The 17,330-nt window shown below is 34.6% G+C and overlaps 2 protein-coding genes across 4 annotated transcripts; one reads left to right on the plus strand and one right to left on the minus strand.

Moving 5' to 3' along the window:
• Positions 1-1,765: 1,765 nt before the first annotated feature.
• Positions 1,766-4,591, minus strand: LOC132283190 (protein transport protein SEC13 homolog B-like). 3 transcript variants are annotated; one of them, XM_059785118.1, is made up of 3 exons: positions 4,436-4,591; positions 3,697-3,785; positions 1,766-3,015 (listed from the first exon to the last, which is right to left on the minus strand). In XM_059785118.1, exon 3 carries the CDS (start codon positions 2,937-2,939, stop codon positions 2,031-2,033), a length of 909 nt encoding a protein of 302 aa, XP_059641101.1. In that variant the 5' UTR covers positions 2,940-3,015; positions 3,697-3,785; positions 4,436-4,591; the 3' UTR covers positions 1,766-2,030. The 3 variants fall into 3 exon arrangements, with proteins under 3 accessions (XP_059641101.1, XP_059641100.1, XP_059641099.1); XM_059785117.1 differs by having other exon boundaries at positions 3,697-3,823; XM_059785116.1 differs by lacking the exon at positions 3,697-3,785 and having other exon boundaries at positions 4,436-4,590.
• Positions 4,592-10,339: 5,748 nt separating this feature from the next.
• LOC132286820 (alpha-mannosidase 2) lies at positions 10,340-16,709 on the plus strand. The gene is made up of 4 exons (XM_059789215.1): positions 10,340-11,047; positions 11,360-11,509; positions 12,610-12,642; positions 13,404-16,709. Exons 1-4 carry the CDS (start codon positions 10,469-10,471, stop codon positions 16,140-16,142), a joined length of 3,501 nt encoding a protein of 1,166 aa, XP_059645198.1. The 5' UTR covers positions 10,340-10,468; the 3' UTR covers positions 16,143-16,709.
• Positions 16,710-17,330: the final 621 nt, after the last annotated feature.

Here is a 17,330-nt window from a genome sequence, read left to right on the forward strand (position 1 = left end):
GGGCAAGAACGAATGGTTGTATGCAGTGCAAGTAGCAAACATTGCTAGTAATGAAAGGACAACTACACTTTATGTGCTGCAAAGATTGCTGCAGGTGCTCTTGGCATCAGACCCCAATTACTTTAAAAAAAAAGGTAAAAAGGATTTGTTACATAACACAGAGACACACATGCATGCTCACGACTCACATACACAAAGTAAGACAAGGATAAGGAACTAAATTTGACTTGTGCAGATAAAAATCAGTCCAGGTCTGGATTTTCAAAACTCCAGTCCTTTATGATAACAGCTGAACATTGGCCACATAAATACAATGATACCATAGGTAGGTTATTCTTTCACAAATCTCAGGGGCAACAATTAACAGCAAAGATGACGAAAGCCCACCTCTCGTGGTTTTAATTCCTAGCGCGCACAACATTCCTACACTTCTATCCTAGGGCAGATCACAACAGCCTTCATGAAAAATATCGCACTACCAAGAGAAAAATCTTCCAGGGTCAAGCAGATAAGCAAATAACTTCCAAAAGGAATAATAGAGAAGGAATACAGAACCCTACAAAAACACGAGAACAAAAAACAAGAAATAAAAAAATAAGGAAAAAAAATGCACATTCAACGTAACCTACAAACTTAAAACAGACCATGTTTAGTCCAGAAAATTATAAACAATCTGAGTCATCAGAAAAGCAATAACAGAATAACAAAGCTGGAGTGCAAATGCAATTATCGACTCAACGCTGAGATTGTACTTACAGCTTACTGAAGAGAGAAAACACCGATCGTTTTCATTGAACTCAATCAAATATGCCGACTCTTGGTAGTTGGAGATCGCCGATATCTTGGTTGTCTAAGATGGCTGGTATCTTGGTTGTCGGAGAATGGAGATTGCCGGCCGGAGTGGGGTTGCAACCGGTGGTCAAGGTGCAAGAATTATGAGATAAAGAGAAGCAGTGAACTGAAATTGGATTTAGGAACCATAGTGTTTATAACATATGTATAGAGGTAAGGGCACAGTTGGTAATAATACTAAATAATCGGGGTGGGATAAACAAAAACCCAAAACCACCCTGAACCCCAAATCGGGTTTCAATTTTAGATCACATACCCGCCTCCACGGGATAAAAAGGCTTCCCATACCTGTCCCATTAGGAGCAGGATGGGGTGGAAAGAGGAGGATAAGAAAATGAGGAGTAAAAGGAGGGGGATGAAGAAGAATAAGAAGAAGAAAAAGAAGAAAGCACTGTTGTCAGCGGTGTTCACAAATCATAGCTTTTATTAATGTGATCTCTGACTAAAAATGAAAAACCAAACAACAGCAGAGACAACTTCATCAAGAGTGCTTCCATAATTCGACGAGAGAACAAAATGAAGGCCTAATGATTCTGTAGTTCCAACTCTTTATTTATGATGCTGCTGCCAGCTATTAGGAGAGGATAGGGTACTTAAAGTCTATTAGTTGGTCGATATCTCTATCTGAGTCAATTGGATGTATTCAGAAGTAAAAAAATCAAGATAAGGGCCTTAATGTGCTCATCAGCTATGTAATTGAAGTAAATCTTTGATCATGTCAAACTATTTCATGTATCGGAGCACACAAATAAAAAACTTCCCTGATCCTCGCAAGCCAGTGTAATTACAAGATGCTAAAGATGGGTAAGCAGACAACAAAAAATGTTTGTTAACATATTTATGCAAACTTAAGAAAATTTGCATGCTAATTACTCACTATTTGACAACATTTTGCATTACTCTGCACCAAGACTTATGCGAACAAAACCTCAACATCAGAACAATCATATTATAAAATAACAAATTATAATGTAGGAAGAGGTCAATTAAAAATCACAAAAATTCTCATTTCTCTAACCCCAAATTTTAATAAACCAATAATCACTATAACCCCACACAAACAGGAGTACTAAAAGCAAGAACAGAACGAAATAGTACCGGAAAATGAACAAACTAGTTCTTGATAAAGCCAGTACACAGGACAGCGGTAGAAAGATTATAACAAAAGAAACTTAAATCTATGGCTCAACTGTGGTCACCTGTTGCCACTCTCCATCAACTGCTTCTTTCCACAATGTGACATTGTTGTCCCCAGCAGCAACAGCTAACAAGTTCCCTGTCAGGGACCATGAGACTCTCCAAACAGGGCTCTTGAAGTCATTCAGAACCTTACCCTGCCACTGATCACCTTCCTTTGCCACAGTCCATATCACAACTGTCCCATCCTGTGAAGCGCTTGCGATTGTGGTCTTTGGGAGCCCCAAGTTGGGTGCCCAAGCAACATCCCTAACCCAATCAGCATGCATCTGAAGGGCAGGGAAGCAGTCCATCTTCCAAGTTCCATTATATAGCTTCCACACTTTCACAGTATTGTCACAGCCACCAGAAGCTAACTTCTGAACAGGATCCAGCATACCAGATCCAACTAGAGCCCCAGGAGCCATTGAAGGGGCCCATGAAACTGAGGTTACTCCAACAGGGTGGGCTTGGTCTATTCTGGTGGTGTCCCAACCACCATCAGATCTGGCAGTGAAGACTGAGATATTCCCATCAGAGGATCCACAAGCCAAGCAAAGACCGAGTTCATGAGGCGCCCAAGCAATTGAATTGACAGACGATTTATGGTCGTTGAAAACATGAGCCTGTGTCCATTCATTTTGATTACCTTCCTTCCAAATTATCACTCTACCATCATATGAGCAGGAAGCAAGAAGGGATCCAAACTTGGGGTGAGCCCAAACAACCTGCCAAACAGGGCCTTGATGGCCGCTCAAAGTTGCAAGGTGCTGTGAAGTAGAGTTGCCGCTTACACCTATTATTTTAATGGTAGTATCAGATGAAGCAGTTGCTACACGCTTTCCATAGTAATCCATGGATACATCATGGACTGTGTCATTGTGACCTGTTTCAATTTTCTGCGCAGGCATCTTTCCTTTTTTCCTTAATACTGTGATTCACCTTCTGAACTTCCTTCAATAACTTCTCACAGTATGTCTCAAACTCCTATATTTTGTATTTGAAACCAGAATTATGTCATAAAACAAATTATTGAAAACTTTTGACATGAATATTGAAATCATTACGAGTTCCGGTGATAACGTGCCAAATTGTTCCTTCAAAGAAAGACACGAGTAACTCTACCTAATAAAAATTTTCAGTCACCATTTACACTGTGTCGGGTAATTTAGAATTCTTAAAGTGTGCATTTAGATATGCAAGAAAATATTAACTCAAAAACCTTGACAAGGTACATAATCTTATATCCTTGTATACATGGTTAGCTGATTGAAAACTGAGATGAGTCAACCAATCAGTTGGTTGTGCAGAAGAATTCATGTGGTTTATTACTCCATTATCCAAAAAATACCAGCCACTTTGAAAAAAAAAAAAAAAAACTTATTTTTAAGAAAACAGAATTGGAGTCTTTGAGCTTATGATTGCAATGTTACTTTCCCATTATAGATGTTTGAAATTAGGGGGGACCACTTCCTTAGGTTTCTTAAAACGGCGTAACCTGGAAAAATAATAATAATAATAATAATAACAATGTTATGACTACAATGATGGACAGATGTTTATGGATATTATGGAAGAGGCACAATTGGAAAAGGAAGCCAATGTTTGTAGCATGGAGAAGGTTAAAGAAGAGTTCAAAATTCAAATCATGGTATCAGAATTACCAACCATAATATACAACAGTAAGAACAATATCCGAACTGGAACCAGGAACCCATCTGGTGGTGGCAACTGAATCACTGTACATACAATGAATCCTTGTCGGATGTTCAAGAAATCACATTAATTCCAAAGCCTAGGATACAGTAAAACATGTTTTGTCATCAAAATTCTCAGTAAATCAGACTGACGAGATAAGGTAATAGTGAAATTTAAATCTAATGCATCTCATTTATCCAAAAGGTATTCTCAGAACAGCTTATCATTCTATATCCTTAAGTTTAATTTATCATACCTTAAAAACGTTGCCATTTAAATGGATTCATAACCATTTCAAATTGAATATCACAACCAATCACACTATTAGTGTAACAGTATTAATATTACAAACATATTGTGGTTTGTCTAAATATCCAACTTCTGAACATGCAAAATAAAATTTCGAATATGTAATTTGATATGAATATACATAACGAGGCATTATATAAAAATAAACGCAATCTCAATATCCGAATTCCAACTAAGTTATCTATGTGTGTTTTGATTAAATTATTCGATTAAGAAGCCAAATCAAACACAAACATCTTGCGAATCATACTTTCTTCAATGAATAATAAACTAAGGATCAAACAATCTGTCGTTTGAATCTAAATACCGAAATCTGCAGATGTATGCGTGATAGATCTGAAATTTCCTTTTAGATCCTCGAAATTTCTCAAATATAAAAATGAATAATATAGATACATACCTGTTTTAGAGTCTCAGTGCTTCACAGATCGGATCGGATACAAGCTTCAGAGAATATGAAGCTCTCGAACTTTAACGCTCAAACCTCTCTCTCTCTCTCTACCTTGCCTGTGAAAAATGTGAAATCCGTAAGGGGGTTGTTTGGACGCGGCATTAGTTTTATCCTAATTGAGTAACGTAGCGCTGGGAGGAAAATAAAATGTCCTCAACTATTAAAAATCTTTACAAATTAACCGACCCACTTTTTGGTATAAAATAATAATGAAATAATAAGGTGAACCGTATTAAACCCGCTTTTGTATTTGTGTTTTACACTAAACCTCTTTTTTATTTATTTTTTGTCAAAAAATTCCTCACATCTATCCGAAGTGTGATTTTAGTAACCGAAGTTAACTAAGAAGGAGGTATTTGGACAATAGTTTATTATATATTTTTTAGACAAAAATGTCATGTACCTATTTTAGTATAACCCACATGTATATTTATTTCATTATTACTCTTAATCGCATATTCTCTACCATTGTAATAACATTGACTCTTTTTCTTGCTCAACTTTTTTTATTTACCCATTATAATAGTTTATTATATATTTTTTAGACAAAAATGTTATGTACCTATTTTAGTATACCCCACATATATATTTATTTCATTATTACTCTTAACTGCATATTCTCAACCATTGTAACAACACTGACTCTTTTTCTTGCTCAACTTCTTTTATTTATCCATTATATATATATATATATATATATATATATATAATATGTATCATAATATAATGGTATATATAATATGTATCACTAAATATCATTTATATTATATTTGAATTTTCATCCAACCTTCAAATCTATATAAATTTAGGTTTTTTCTTGAAATTTATTAGCTATATATATATATTTGCGAATTATATTGTGCATTTATTTATTTGGTTTTTATTGATTTTCATTTTATATAGATATGCTAAGGGAACATCGAGAGAAATAATGCCTAATTTTTTTTTTTTCTTTTTTATATTACTTATGCCTACATGTTTTTCTTCTCTTCTCTTTTTTCACATTAATCATAATGCCTAATTTTTTTCTTTTTTCTTTTTTATATTATTTATGCCAACATGTTTTTTTATATTCATTCCTTATGATTAATGTGAACTTGATAGTCTAGTAAAATATTAACATTTTAAAAAAAACAAATAAAAAAAAAAACAATGAAAGTGTTAATTTATATGAATGATGTCATTTAGGTTACTTAATATAACAAATTAAGATACACTCACAAAGTAGATTTTCAAATAGGCTTAATGGGTATTTAAGCCAAAAAAAAAAAAATTCCTCAATTAGAATTTAATACAAATTAAGATGCACTCACAAAGTAGATTTTCGTCACCTCTCTTTTTTAAGTCACCCCTGTAATAATTGTGGAGATTTTTTGTCAAAAAAAAATTCCTCAATTAGAATTTAATACAAAATACAAATAAAAAATAGGAGTTTAATGTAATTCACCAAAATAATAATAATATCTCCTCAACCGGTGATAAATAATCTTCCCTTCACACAATGGTAAGTCTATTTTGAATTTAAAATATAAATTTTTTTAAAAGAAATTGTATAATTGGAGTATATATATATATATTTTTGGTAGTGATATTTGCACTTCAAAAACATACTCCGGCGCAAAAAATTAAATGGAAAAATGCATTATTACTTCTTCTTGTCTCCCCTCAACCAGAGATAATTGATCTCTTTATAAATCTTTTCGTCTTCTCTCTGTCCTCCCTGCACAATCAACCCTTCCTCATTGATTTTTACCATAAATTGCACATACGTGATTCTTAACTGTGGCGATATGCAAGTAATCGAGACATTGGTACCTGAACCTATCAAATTCCAACAATAGGCCTGCAAAATGTTCACCAAAATGCCACTCCGCAGGAGACAGCAGCCATTGGCGGAATGCTGGTGGAATAGTTTGACGATGAGGATGATGATGAAGACAAGGTGGTGGTGTTCTTGCGCCAACATATTACAGCTTGTTAGCCGCCAGCATTACTGGCACAGAAGAAGCCATATTCACCACACGCGGCAGAGATCGGTGAGAAACAAGAGTTACGCGGGATGCGAAAACTGTTAGTTAATGTCAATGGTGATTCACTTCTTAATGACCTAGATATGTTAATTAGGTCAACTTGCTTAATTTACGATTGATTAGATTATCTGACCAATTTAAACATCCACCATGACAAATATATAAAAAATAAATCAAGTTAGAGTTAGAGAGATTGCACCAGATTTTTTAGCAAGGAAACCTCAGTTGATAGAATATGTCAACTGTTATGAGAAGAATCTCGTGAACTGTGCAGTTCAAAGTAAACCAATCCACTATATTTGAAACAAAGTATACTGAATTTTGACTCTGACTCACACCCTATCGTTCTATACCACACCAACCGCTGACAATCCTCTGGCTTTGCGACTCCCCGTCCAACAATAACTTGATCTCAGACTTACACTTGATATTTGTAGAAGAGTAGCAGGTAGATTAGAAAGCACTTCACGAATGCTCCAACCCTTTCAAAGTGGGATTGTGTTTACTTCTCTTCTTTAAGATCTGAACTCGATTGTAGAAGAATTAAATCCTGCTGATCATCTGGAATATCTGAATCTTCAATACAGCTCCAATTCCGATGAGATAGAGAACACTACAACTAAATCACTCATAAATATATATGTGTGTTCTCAAAAATAAATTCAGAATAATATATTTGATTTTTGAATTTTTCTTTCTCTAAAGGCTTTCTCAAAATATAGAATTGATTTTCCCTAAAGCCATCTTTAAACCAATGTATATGACATGATTTATATAGAGTTTTTAAAGTCCTAATCCCTCATAAAATATGATAAATTTCGTGCATAGGACTTAAAAGAAAGTTGGATTTGAAAATGAAACTTTCAGCAAAAAGGAAACTAAAATCCAAGTGCTGCTAGAAGACCTTGAACCGGTTCAAGATGGACAGTACTGAATCCCACGGATTCTTGAACCGGTTCAGCCTTCAAGATGGACAGTCTTGAAAATTTGAAATATTTTGCAATTATTCTTATTTCGAACCTTCCAAAAACCGTCCTAACTGTTCTCAAGATGGACAGTCTTGAAATTTGTAATATTTTGCAATTATTCTTCTTTCGAACCTTCCAAAAACCGTCCTAGCTTTTCTCACTACCTCTCAACCTTCTTAGAGCATCTATCTCATTATCTCAGAGTGTAGTAATAAACACTTGACTTTCTTCTTCAAATCCGCATCCGATCATCAATCTTCGAATTTTTTGAACCGAAAAATTACAACTCGATCGGACTTGTTTTGATAACGAAATAAGCCAATTACAAAATATATATCTTACAATTGGCTCCCATTGATCCAAACCCAGATGGGTATCCAGTGGAAATCAGCATAACCATGAATTTAGAGAGGAGATATGGTGTAAATTTGGCTTGTTTGAGACTGCTATCATTTACACAAAATTTTCTCCTCCAAACCCTTAAAACATGTGACAGCGGCGTAATGGAGGAAGTGATAGAATTAACCTTGGAGGGAGACAGTGGAAGAAGAGATTGATGACTAGATAAATGGGTTTTGCTCGGGGATTGGGAGAGAGGAATTGATACTATACAAAAAGTGTAAAATTTTAAATACTATACAAAAACTTGTTTAGTTACTTAGTTAAAGAACATATGTTTTTTAAAAAATTATCTATTATAGTTCTTTGAAAATAAATTTAATTTTTGAATTTTTGAAAGTTGTTTCTTTTAAATGGGTTGCGAGCGAAAAACGCTTGTATATAGAGTATATAACCTTTATAAGCTCTAAAAAATCCCTCAGATTCAATTTTTAAGCAAACAGTGGCTCTTCTATAACGGAATAAAAAAAGGGAAAAAAATAATTAAATATAAAATGACTAAAGTGTGCTTCTTTTTTTTCCTCCTCCTTACATATTAAGACAATATTGGATATAAACCGTTAAAATGTCGTGTACAATGCATATAACTAAATTTGTAACCTAACAGTCACCTCAAACCCTTATTTGATAATTTTTTAAAACTTAAAGCACTTATATACCGTAACCAAAAAAAATATTAGAGGTTATATTTGCCTAAAATTTAAACATTAGGGGTGATTTTATCACTTTGTAGTGCGTTTTTACAATTTTTAATTTTTTTTTTCTCTCTCTCAAATTTTCACATTTCTTGTTATCCAAACTCTAGATTTTATTGCATTTGATTTTTTTATTATTATTATTATTTTCATTTAATAAGTGTAGTATAATCAAATGAGTGGAGTATGATGAAGTGTAACCATTGGACCTAATTTCTTAAAAAATCAACGTGACTGAAAATTTAGATCTGTTTGGTACACGTTTTGTTTTGGGTATTATGTTTTTGTTTGTTCATTATAGTAGTGAAGAATGAAAAAAATATGTTTGATAAAAAATGTTTTGTTTTGTACAGTGTTTCGGTATTGTAGCAAAGGGTACGATGAACAGTAAAGGGTATGATGAACAGTAAAAACACCTTACGTGTTTCGGTATTGTAGCAAAGGGTACGATGAATAGTAAAAAATAATTTTTTTTAAAAAAAAACTCTTAAATGACATTTTAAAACTAATCAAGTAATCATTATATTTTTCAAGGCTAATATTGTTAGGGCACGAGTCCGTTGGTTACCAAACATGTTTTTAAAAATCTTACAACAAATGAACATGATCAAACATGTTTTTGATTACCATTCTAATTCACTTTGCAACAAAACACTTAGGACTCGTTTAGCATGCGATGTGTTTTAAGTGTTATGTTTTTGGTCAATACAAAAACAACTTTTTTGTTATGTGAGTGTTTATGGTAAAAATCGGAATCATGTTTGGTAACGAAAATTTGTTTTGTCACAATTTTGAAAGTAAAAAAATAATAAAAGTGTTTAATAATACATATTTATTACAGATTTACATAATATTTTTAATTATTTAAACGTTAAATATGTATGCAATTCAATTATTTCAAAAATATTATAAATATCCAATACAGGATAATAAAATATAATATTTAATTTAAAATCACAAATTCTAATAATACCCGATACATAAGTACAAAACAAGATATATCAGGACAAAAACACTATCACCAATGTATGTGAGTGCATGCATGTGCACCATCTATACATTTATTATAAAATATATAATATATTTAACATATATTATATTATAATAAATAAAAAATATTAAATAATATAACTATAATATAATAGAATATAGATATGGTATATAATAATATATTATATTTGTTGCATTACAATTTAATAATATTATATAAAATAATTAATAAATATATAATAAATCATATTTTTTTGGTCCCAAAAAATAATTTACACTATTATATAATATATTATATTTTAAAAATATATTTTTGTTAAATAAAAAATAATATAAATATAATGTGAATAATATAAATATAATTATATATTAAAAATATATATTTATTAATATTTAATATGTAGTATCAGTAATAATGTGAATAACATATATTTTATTTGAAATGAATAGTGTATATGTAATAATAATAGTAAAAACTTTTTTGCTCAACGTGTTGAAAATATGAAAAACACTTTTTTATGTTTTCTTATTTCCTTACAAAAATGGAAAACGTTTTCTATTATAAGAAAACAAAAATATTTTTTATTTTTGTTTTGTCTTGGCTAACAACATAAAATAGAAAACGTTTTCGGTTAACACTTTATTTTGTTGCAAAAACAAAACGGGACCAAACAGACCTAAGCCATAGGATTTTGCAAGCTTGACTTGGAAGATGACTCAAAAAATATTGACCCCACACGCTCTTATTAGTCGTCCTCTTTAACCCCTACTTTGGTTTGGGGTAGATGCTAGTAGACCTTGTCTACAACTCTCCAAACCATCTGAACAAACGAAACATAAACAAAACCTTCACACAAACCGCGTGTGAGTGTTTGTGTTCGGATCATCTTCAACTAGAACATGGCCTTCTCCTCCCACATCGGCGGCAACACCCGCCGTGGAGGTGGGTGGGCCCATTCCCTCCTCCCCACACGATCATCATCACCAAACCCTAAATCCAGACACTCACGAAAGTCCCGCAAACGGACGGCCCTTAAAGACTTCATCTTCGCCAATTTCTTCACCATCGGACTCTTTATCTCTCTCGTCTTCTTCTTCATAGTCATCTACAGATACGGTATTCCTAAACCCTTTTCTTCCCCCTTCAAAACCCAAACCACCTCTCGTGTCCAGAAGCTCCGAAAACCGGTGTATCGGAAACCGCCGGTTCTGGCCGGCCGGGACGTCGTTTCGAGGGCTGCTGTGGATTTAACGACGAAGGATTTGTATGATAAGATCGAATTTTCGGATGTGGATGGTGGGCCATGGAAGCAAGGTTGGGAGGTGAGATACAGAGGGGACGAGTGGGATTCGGAGAAACTGAAGATTTTTGTTGTCCCACATTCACATAATGATCCGGGTTGGAAGTCTACCGTCGAAGAGTACTACGATCGACAGTCGCGTCATATTCTCAATACAATTGTCGAGACACTTTCAAAGGTGAATTGAATTTATTTTTATTCTTGGTTGATTTATAGTTTATTGATCTTAATTTTGTTGGATCTATCTAGTGTGAAATGACTTTGAACTGCGTTTATTGGGAGTCTATGTTTTTTATTTGTATTATAGTGCTTAATTTTGGTGGGTGTAAACTATAAAGTGAAATGAATTTAATTTGTGTTTAGTAGTAGTTTATTGATTTTATTATCTTTGGTGTGGTTCATGGTGGAGTAATTGAATGTTTAACAAGTTAATGAACTGTATATGGAGTATTGAGATTTGATTGGGATTTTTTTGAACATGAATTTGTAGGATGCACGCCGCAAATTTATATGGGAAGAGATGTCTTATTTGGAGAGATGGTGGAGGGATGCCCCAGAAAGTAAGAGAGGATCCTTCATCAAATTAGTGAAAAATGGGCAGTTGGAAATTGTTGGTGGTGGTTGGGTGATGAACGATGAGGTAAGATACTTGAGCATGTACCAGAATTCAAATCTTTTTAGTTTTTTTTCTATTTTTTTATTTTTTATTTTTTTAAAAAACAAACTTCTCCGTATGTTTTCAAAGTTTTACTTATTTCGTATGTGATGAGGAATATGAAAGCGAAAATGAAACAAGAAAAGAATAATGCTTCCTGTCCCGCAGCCCTCCGGCCATCTGTTGTTTGTCATCATGTTGTATTCTTGAATCAATCAGAAAACATTTGATGCCATACTAATGAGATATCAATTATATACAATTTTATTCCATTTTGGATTTTCCATCTAGTCCCAAATACGATTGCATATCGGCATGAAGCTAATCCCTCTTTGAATACATAGTGGTGGAAACTAACAATAATAAAATTTTGGCACAATTAAAAGTTAAAAGATCAAGGATGTGAATAACGTCACATAGCCGAGATGTTTGTTGACCCCGCATGAAAATCAAACGCTGATGAAGCATGTGATGCAGTGAGGGCTAATGCATATGGCTAGTTTAGCCATAATAAATTGAACATGAGATTGCTGGTACAGTTTTAGTTGATTGACCAAAAGAACAGGAAGTGTGCTATTTTATTGGAATATTCCTTCTCAAACACCTGCAGCAACTGAAGTTGTAAGGACTCAGGGAATTATTGGAAGTTCTAGGGAGCAAAACATGAATTAATTTTGTAATATGGCGACATCACCATAATCTTCAAAATGGTGACGACAGAATGCAAGCATTATCAGCTTATTAAGATCCTGAAATATGTCTGATTTTTCTCTGTTTGGTGAACCAAAGAAGTTTTTGATAATGTAAGGAAAAGTTCCATGGCAAAAGCTGCTATGATCAGGTTCTAACAGTGTTACTTCTGTTATTTATTTTTATAAATTCTTTATTATTATTATTTTTTCCTTTTTGAATTATAAAGTAAGCATTAATTATTTATTTTAGTTATGGTAACACACAAATTTTTTTTCATTGAAGTGAAATGGAATGAAGACGCTTAATTTCTTTTAGAATAGTTTGACAACAAAATACAAATGTGTTAATACCTGGCAAACTTATCATATTTTGTTTTAATTTCTTTTTTGCAGGCCAATTCACATTATTTTGCTATCATTGAACAGGTATAGACCTTTATCACTATAGTTTTTACATTGATAAACATTTTTTGGTATTTAAGTTTATTAGTTATGGTTCAGCATTCTCTTTGTAGTTCCGAGTCTTCTGACTAAGGTTTGACTGTTCTTTTGATAAAGAGTAGTTTTCCAATTGTTATGGTTCAGAAAATGATTAATAGCATAGGGCTTCCTATGATGCAACTGAAAATAATCATCTCTCTCTCTCTCTCTCTCTCTTAACAAAGTAAAACTCTTGAATGAAAGAAGCTTAATTTTAAATAGCATTTCAAACTAAGTTTCTTGGAAATGCTGGATACCAGGACTGCAAGGAATGAATTAAATATGTTAGATAGATCTGGTGGCTTGGTATTCTGGGCCACATTATGTTTTTTCGTAGTTCTATGGTAATGTTGCGTAGTTTGTGGTTGTTAGTCCAGGTTTATGTGGGGTTTTGTGTATGAAATATGCTATTCTGGTGTTGTTTAGTTTGGTTTTAGTTGTCATTTGGTATTACTTCTCATCGAAGGTCTTTAGAACATATTATGTTTGCTTTCTCCATAATATTTTTTGGGCAAACTCTTTCTTTTGCTTTGGATTAACTAATTTTTTATGTCCAATTTGAATTCAAGGAATTTGATTACCCATGTCAGCAAGTGCAATCAGATATTATTTCCTCTTTGTCTTGTTGCATTATATCTCATGTAGCATAAGGTTTGTAAATATTTCTTTGAGTTCTCTCTCTAAAATTTGGGAAATTCATGTCTCAGATGATAGAGGGGAATATGTGGTTGAATGACACCATTGGGGTTGTTCCTAAAAATTCTTGGGCAATAGATCCCTTTGGTTATTCATCTACAATGGCATATCTTCTTCGTCGTATGGGCTTTGAGAATATGCTTATACAGAGGACCCATTATGAGCTCAAGAAGGAACTAGCTTTGCACAAGAATTTGGAATACGTGTGGCGACAGAGCTGGGATGCGGAGGAAACAACTGACATTTTTGTCCACATGATGCCCTTCTATTCTTATGATATTCCACATACTTGTGGTCCAGAGCCTGCAGTTTGTTGTCAGTTTGATTTTGCTCGAATGCGCGGCTTCATTTATGAACTCTGCCCCTGGGGAGAATATCCAGTAGAGACCAACCAGGAAAATGTGAAGGAGAGAGCACTAAAACTACTAGATCAGTATAAGAAGAAATCAACACTATACCGAACGAACACGCTTCTTGTTCCCCTTGGAGATGATTTTCGTTACGTTAGCATTGACGAAGCAGAAGCTCAGTTTAGAAATTATCAGTTGTTATTTGATTACATTAATTCCAATCCCAGCTTGAATGCCGAGGCAAAATTTGGTACTTTGGAAGATTATTTCCAAACTCTTCGTGAGGAGGCTGACAGAGTAAATTATTCAGTTCAGGGTGAGGTTGGCTCTGGTCAGATTGGAGGTTTTCCTTCTCTATCAGGTGACTTCTTTACTTATGCTGATCGAGAGAAGGATTATTGGAGTGGCTACTATGTTTCTAGGCCTTTCTTCAAGGCTGTTGACCGTGTATTGGAGCAAACACTTCGTGCTGCAGAAATGATGATGGCTTTTTTGCTAGGATATTGCCAGAGAACAGTGTGTGTTAAGCTGCCTATTGGTTTCTCCCACAAGTTGACAGCCGCAAGAAGGAACTTGGCTCTTTTTCAGCATCATGATGGTGTAACTGGCACCGCTAAGGATCACGTGGTTGAGGATTATGGAGTGCGGATGCATACTTCTTTACAGGACTTGCAAATTTTCATGTCCAAAGCTATTGAAGTACTGCTTGGAATCCGCCATGAGAGATCTGATCAGAACCCAGCTCAGTTTGAGGCAGCACAAGTGAGAGCTAAGTATGACGTTCAACCTGTGTATAGAGCAATTAGTGCTCGCAAAGGAAGTGCACAATCAGTTGTCCTATTTAATCCTCTGGAGCAAACAAGAGATGAGGTTGTGATGGTAGTTGTTGACAGGCCAGATGTGACTGTTTTGAACTCAAACTGGACATGCGTTAAAAGCCAGATCTCTCCTGAATTGCATCATGATAAAAGCAAGATGTTTACAGGAAGGCATCGAGTCCATTGGAAAGCGTCTGTTCCTGCCATGGGGTTGCAAGTATATTACATTGCTAATGGATTTGTTGGATGTGAAAAGAGCAAACCAGTGAAACTGAAAATTTTCACAAAGTCCAACCATTTTTCGTGCCCCACTCCATATACTTGCTCAAAATTAGAAGGTGACACAGCAGAAATCCGGAATCGGCGTCTGACACTCACCTTTGATGTCAATCTTGGGTTGTTGCAGAAAATAAGCCATAATGATGGTTTTCAAAACGTTGTTGGTGAAGAAATAGGTATGTACTCAAGTACGGGAAGTGGAGCTTACCTATTCAAACCCAATGGTGATGCTGAGCCTATCGTCCAAGGTGGTGGGAAACTGGTGATTTCTGAGGGCCTTTTGATGCAGGAAGTTTACTCTTACCCAAAAACCGCCTGGGACCAAACTCCAATCTCACATAGCACCCGTTTATATAATGGCGATAACACCATACAGGAATTTCTCATTGAGAAGGAATATCATGTTGAGCTTCTTAGGCATGATTTCAATGACAAGGAACTAATAGTTAGATACAAGACAGATATTGATAACAAAAGGGTATTCTATTCTGATTTAAATGGATTTCAGATGAGCCGGAGAGAAACTTATGATAAGATTCCTCTGCAGGGAAATTATTACCCAATGCCTTCTCTTGCATTTTTTCAAGGATCAAATGGTCGCCGCTTTTCTGTACATACACGGCAGTCGTTAGGTGTGGCAAGCCTTAAAAATGGATGGCTAGAAATCATGCTTGATCGAAGATTGTTAAATGATGATGGTCGCGGTCTTGGGCAAGGAGTACTGGATAATCGTCCAATGAATGTGGTTTTCCACATCCTTGTGGAATCCAACATATCTTCCACGTTAAATCCTGATTCAAACCCCCTTCCTCTAAGCCCCTCTCTTCTCTCTCATTGTGTTGGTGCCCACTTGAACTATCCATTACATGCATTCATTGCCAAAAAACCACAAGAAATATCTGTGCAGCCACCCTCAGCATCCTTCTCTCCTTTATCTGCTTCCTTGCCATGTGATTTACATGTTGTGAGCTTCAAGGTTCCTCGGCCCTTAAAATTTTCTCAGCAAGCCATTGAAGACCTTAGGTTTGTTTTAATCTTGCAGAGGCGTCACTGGGATTCTTCATACTGTCGAAAAGGTAGGGCGCAATGCTCCAGTGTGGCCAACGAATCTATAAATCTGTTCGACATGTTCAAGGGGCTTGCTGTCTTGAATGCAAAAGCTACGTCCCTGAATCTTTTGCACGAAGACACAGAGATGCTTGGATATGCTGAGCAAGTTGGAGATGTTGATCAAGAAGGACATGTAGTTATATCTCCCATGGAAATACAGGCTTACAAATTGGACTTGCGGCCCCAAGAGTGAGTACAAAACATTGATCCTGTAGCTGTTTCCGCATTAATGCTGTTTGTCTGGGTTGCTGGTAGAGGAGAAGATTCTGTGTTCTCCTTTCCCACTGCTAATTTGAGAAATATCAAGATGTACCACCCCGTACACTGCTATTTCATGGACATATCTGACCAAGTTGAATCTGTAGCAGGCCTGAGGTTGTTTGTTGTAGTGGATAGATGTTGTGATGGTATAGTAAAGGATATCCCAGCTGTAGAAGTTACTCAAAACGATATTCACAAGTCAATTTTGGGTATTAAGCAGCAGTTGTTACTTGATAGGTAGTTAATTTCTAGAGCTCACTATTAAGAATTTTTGTTTTGTTTTTTGTTTTTGTTTTTGTTTTTGTTTTTGTTTTTTGAGAGAACTATAACGCTGGCATTAAATTATTTCTGAAATCGGGTAATGCCCGGATAAGTTGGTAGAGAGAAGTTTGCTCCAGGCAGAGGAGCCTTTCACATGCATTATTAGATGTTATAGATGAAGTATTATACAATGTTATTAGCAGTGATGTTGATATAGTATGTCTTGATTCGAGATGTATGTTTCCTGAAAGCAAAGTAAGTAGTGATGTAATTAGTTGGTGTTTTTATGCTTAAGCGGTCTGATTGAAGTACTTGTTTTATTGGTTTTCAGTTACACAATGGGTGTGTTTAGATGGAATTTCAAGGGAGAATGAGTTTTATTGGGCAGGATAATATTATTATGGATACTTGCAAAAAGAATTAAAAAAATAAGATTTGAAATAAATTTTTGAGACAAAAAATGCCCAACTTAGTCTTAGTGATTGAAGATATTTTCGTAGTTTTGTAAAAGTTAGGTATTAAAATCATACCAGCAAGGCTTGTTCTACTTTCCCCGTACTCTGCAATATCTAGGTAGTGATGTTGAAAATTTGTCACTTATAAAACAGTTTTAAAAAAACAAAAATAAAAGAAATGAAAATAGAAAATTGTTTTTAAAAAACAATTCTTTGAAACGTGCCTTTTAATTTTAGAAAATCGAACCAAATATACCCATTTTATGAGTGACAAATCAAGGTGGCCCAAATATACCCATTTTATGAGTACAAATCAAGGTGGCCCATTTTTTGCATGACTTCAGCTAATTACGCAAGGACAGGGAACAATGAAATGAACTTTGTCTCCATTGAACCCTCGTATG

This window comes from Cornus florida, unplaced genomic scaffold, assembly GCF_030987335.1.
Source record: "Cornus florida cultivar Cherokee Brave unplaced genomic scaffold, ASM3098733v1 CherokeeBrave_3.0.0_Hap2_Chr11, whole genome shotgun sequence".
Classification (NCBI taxonomy): Eukaryota; Viridiplantae; Streptophyta; class Magnoliopsida; order Cornales; family Cornaceae; genus Cornus; species Cornus florida.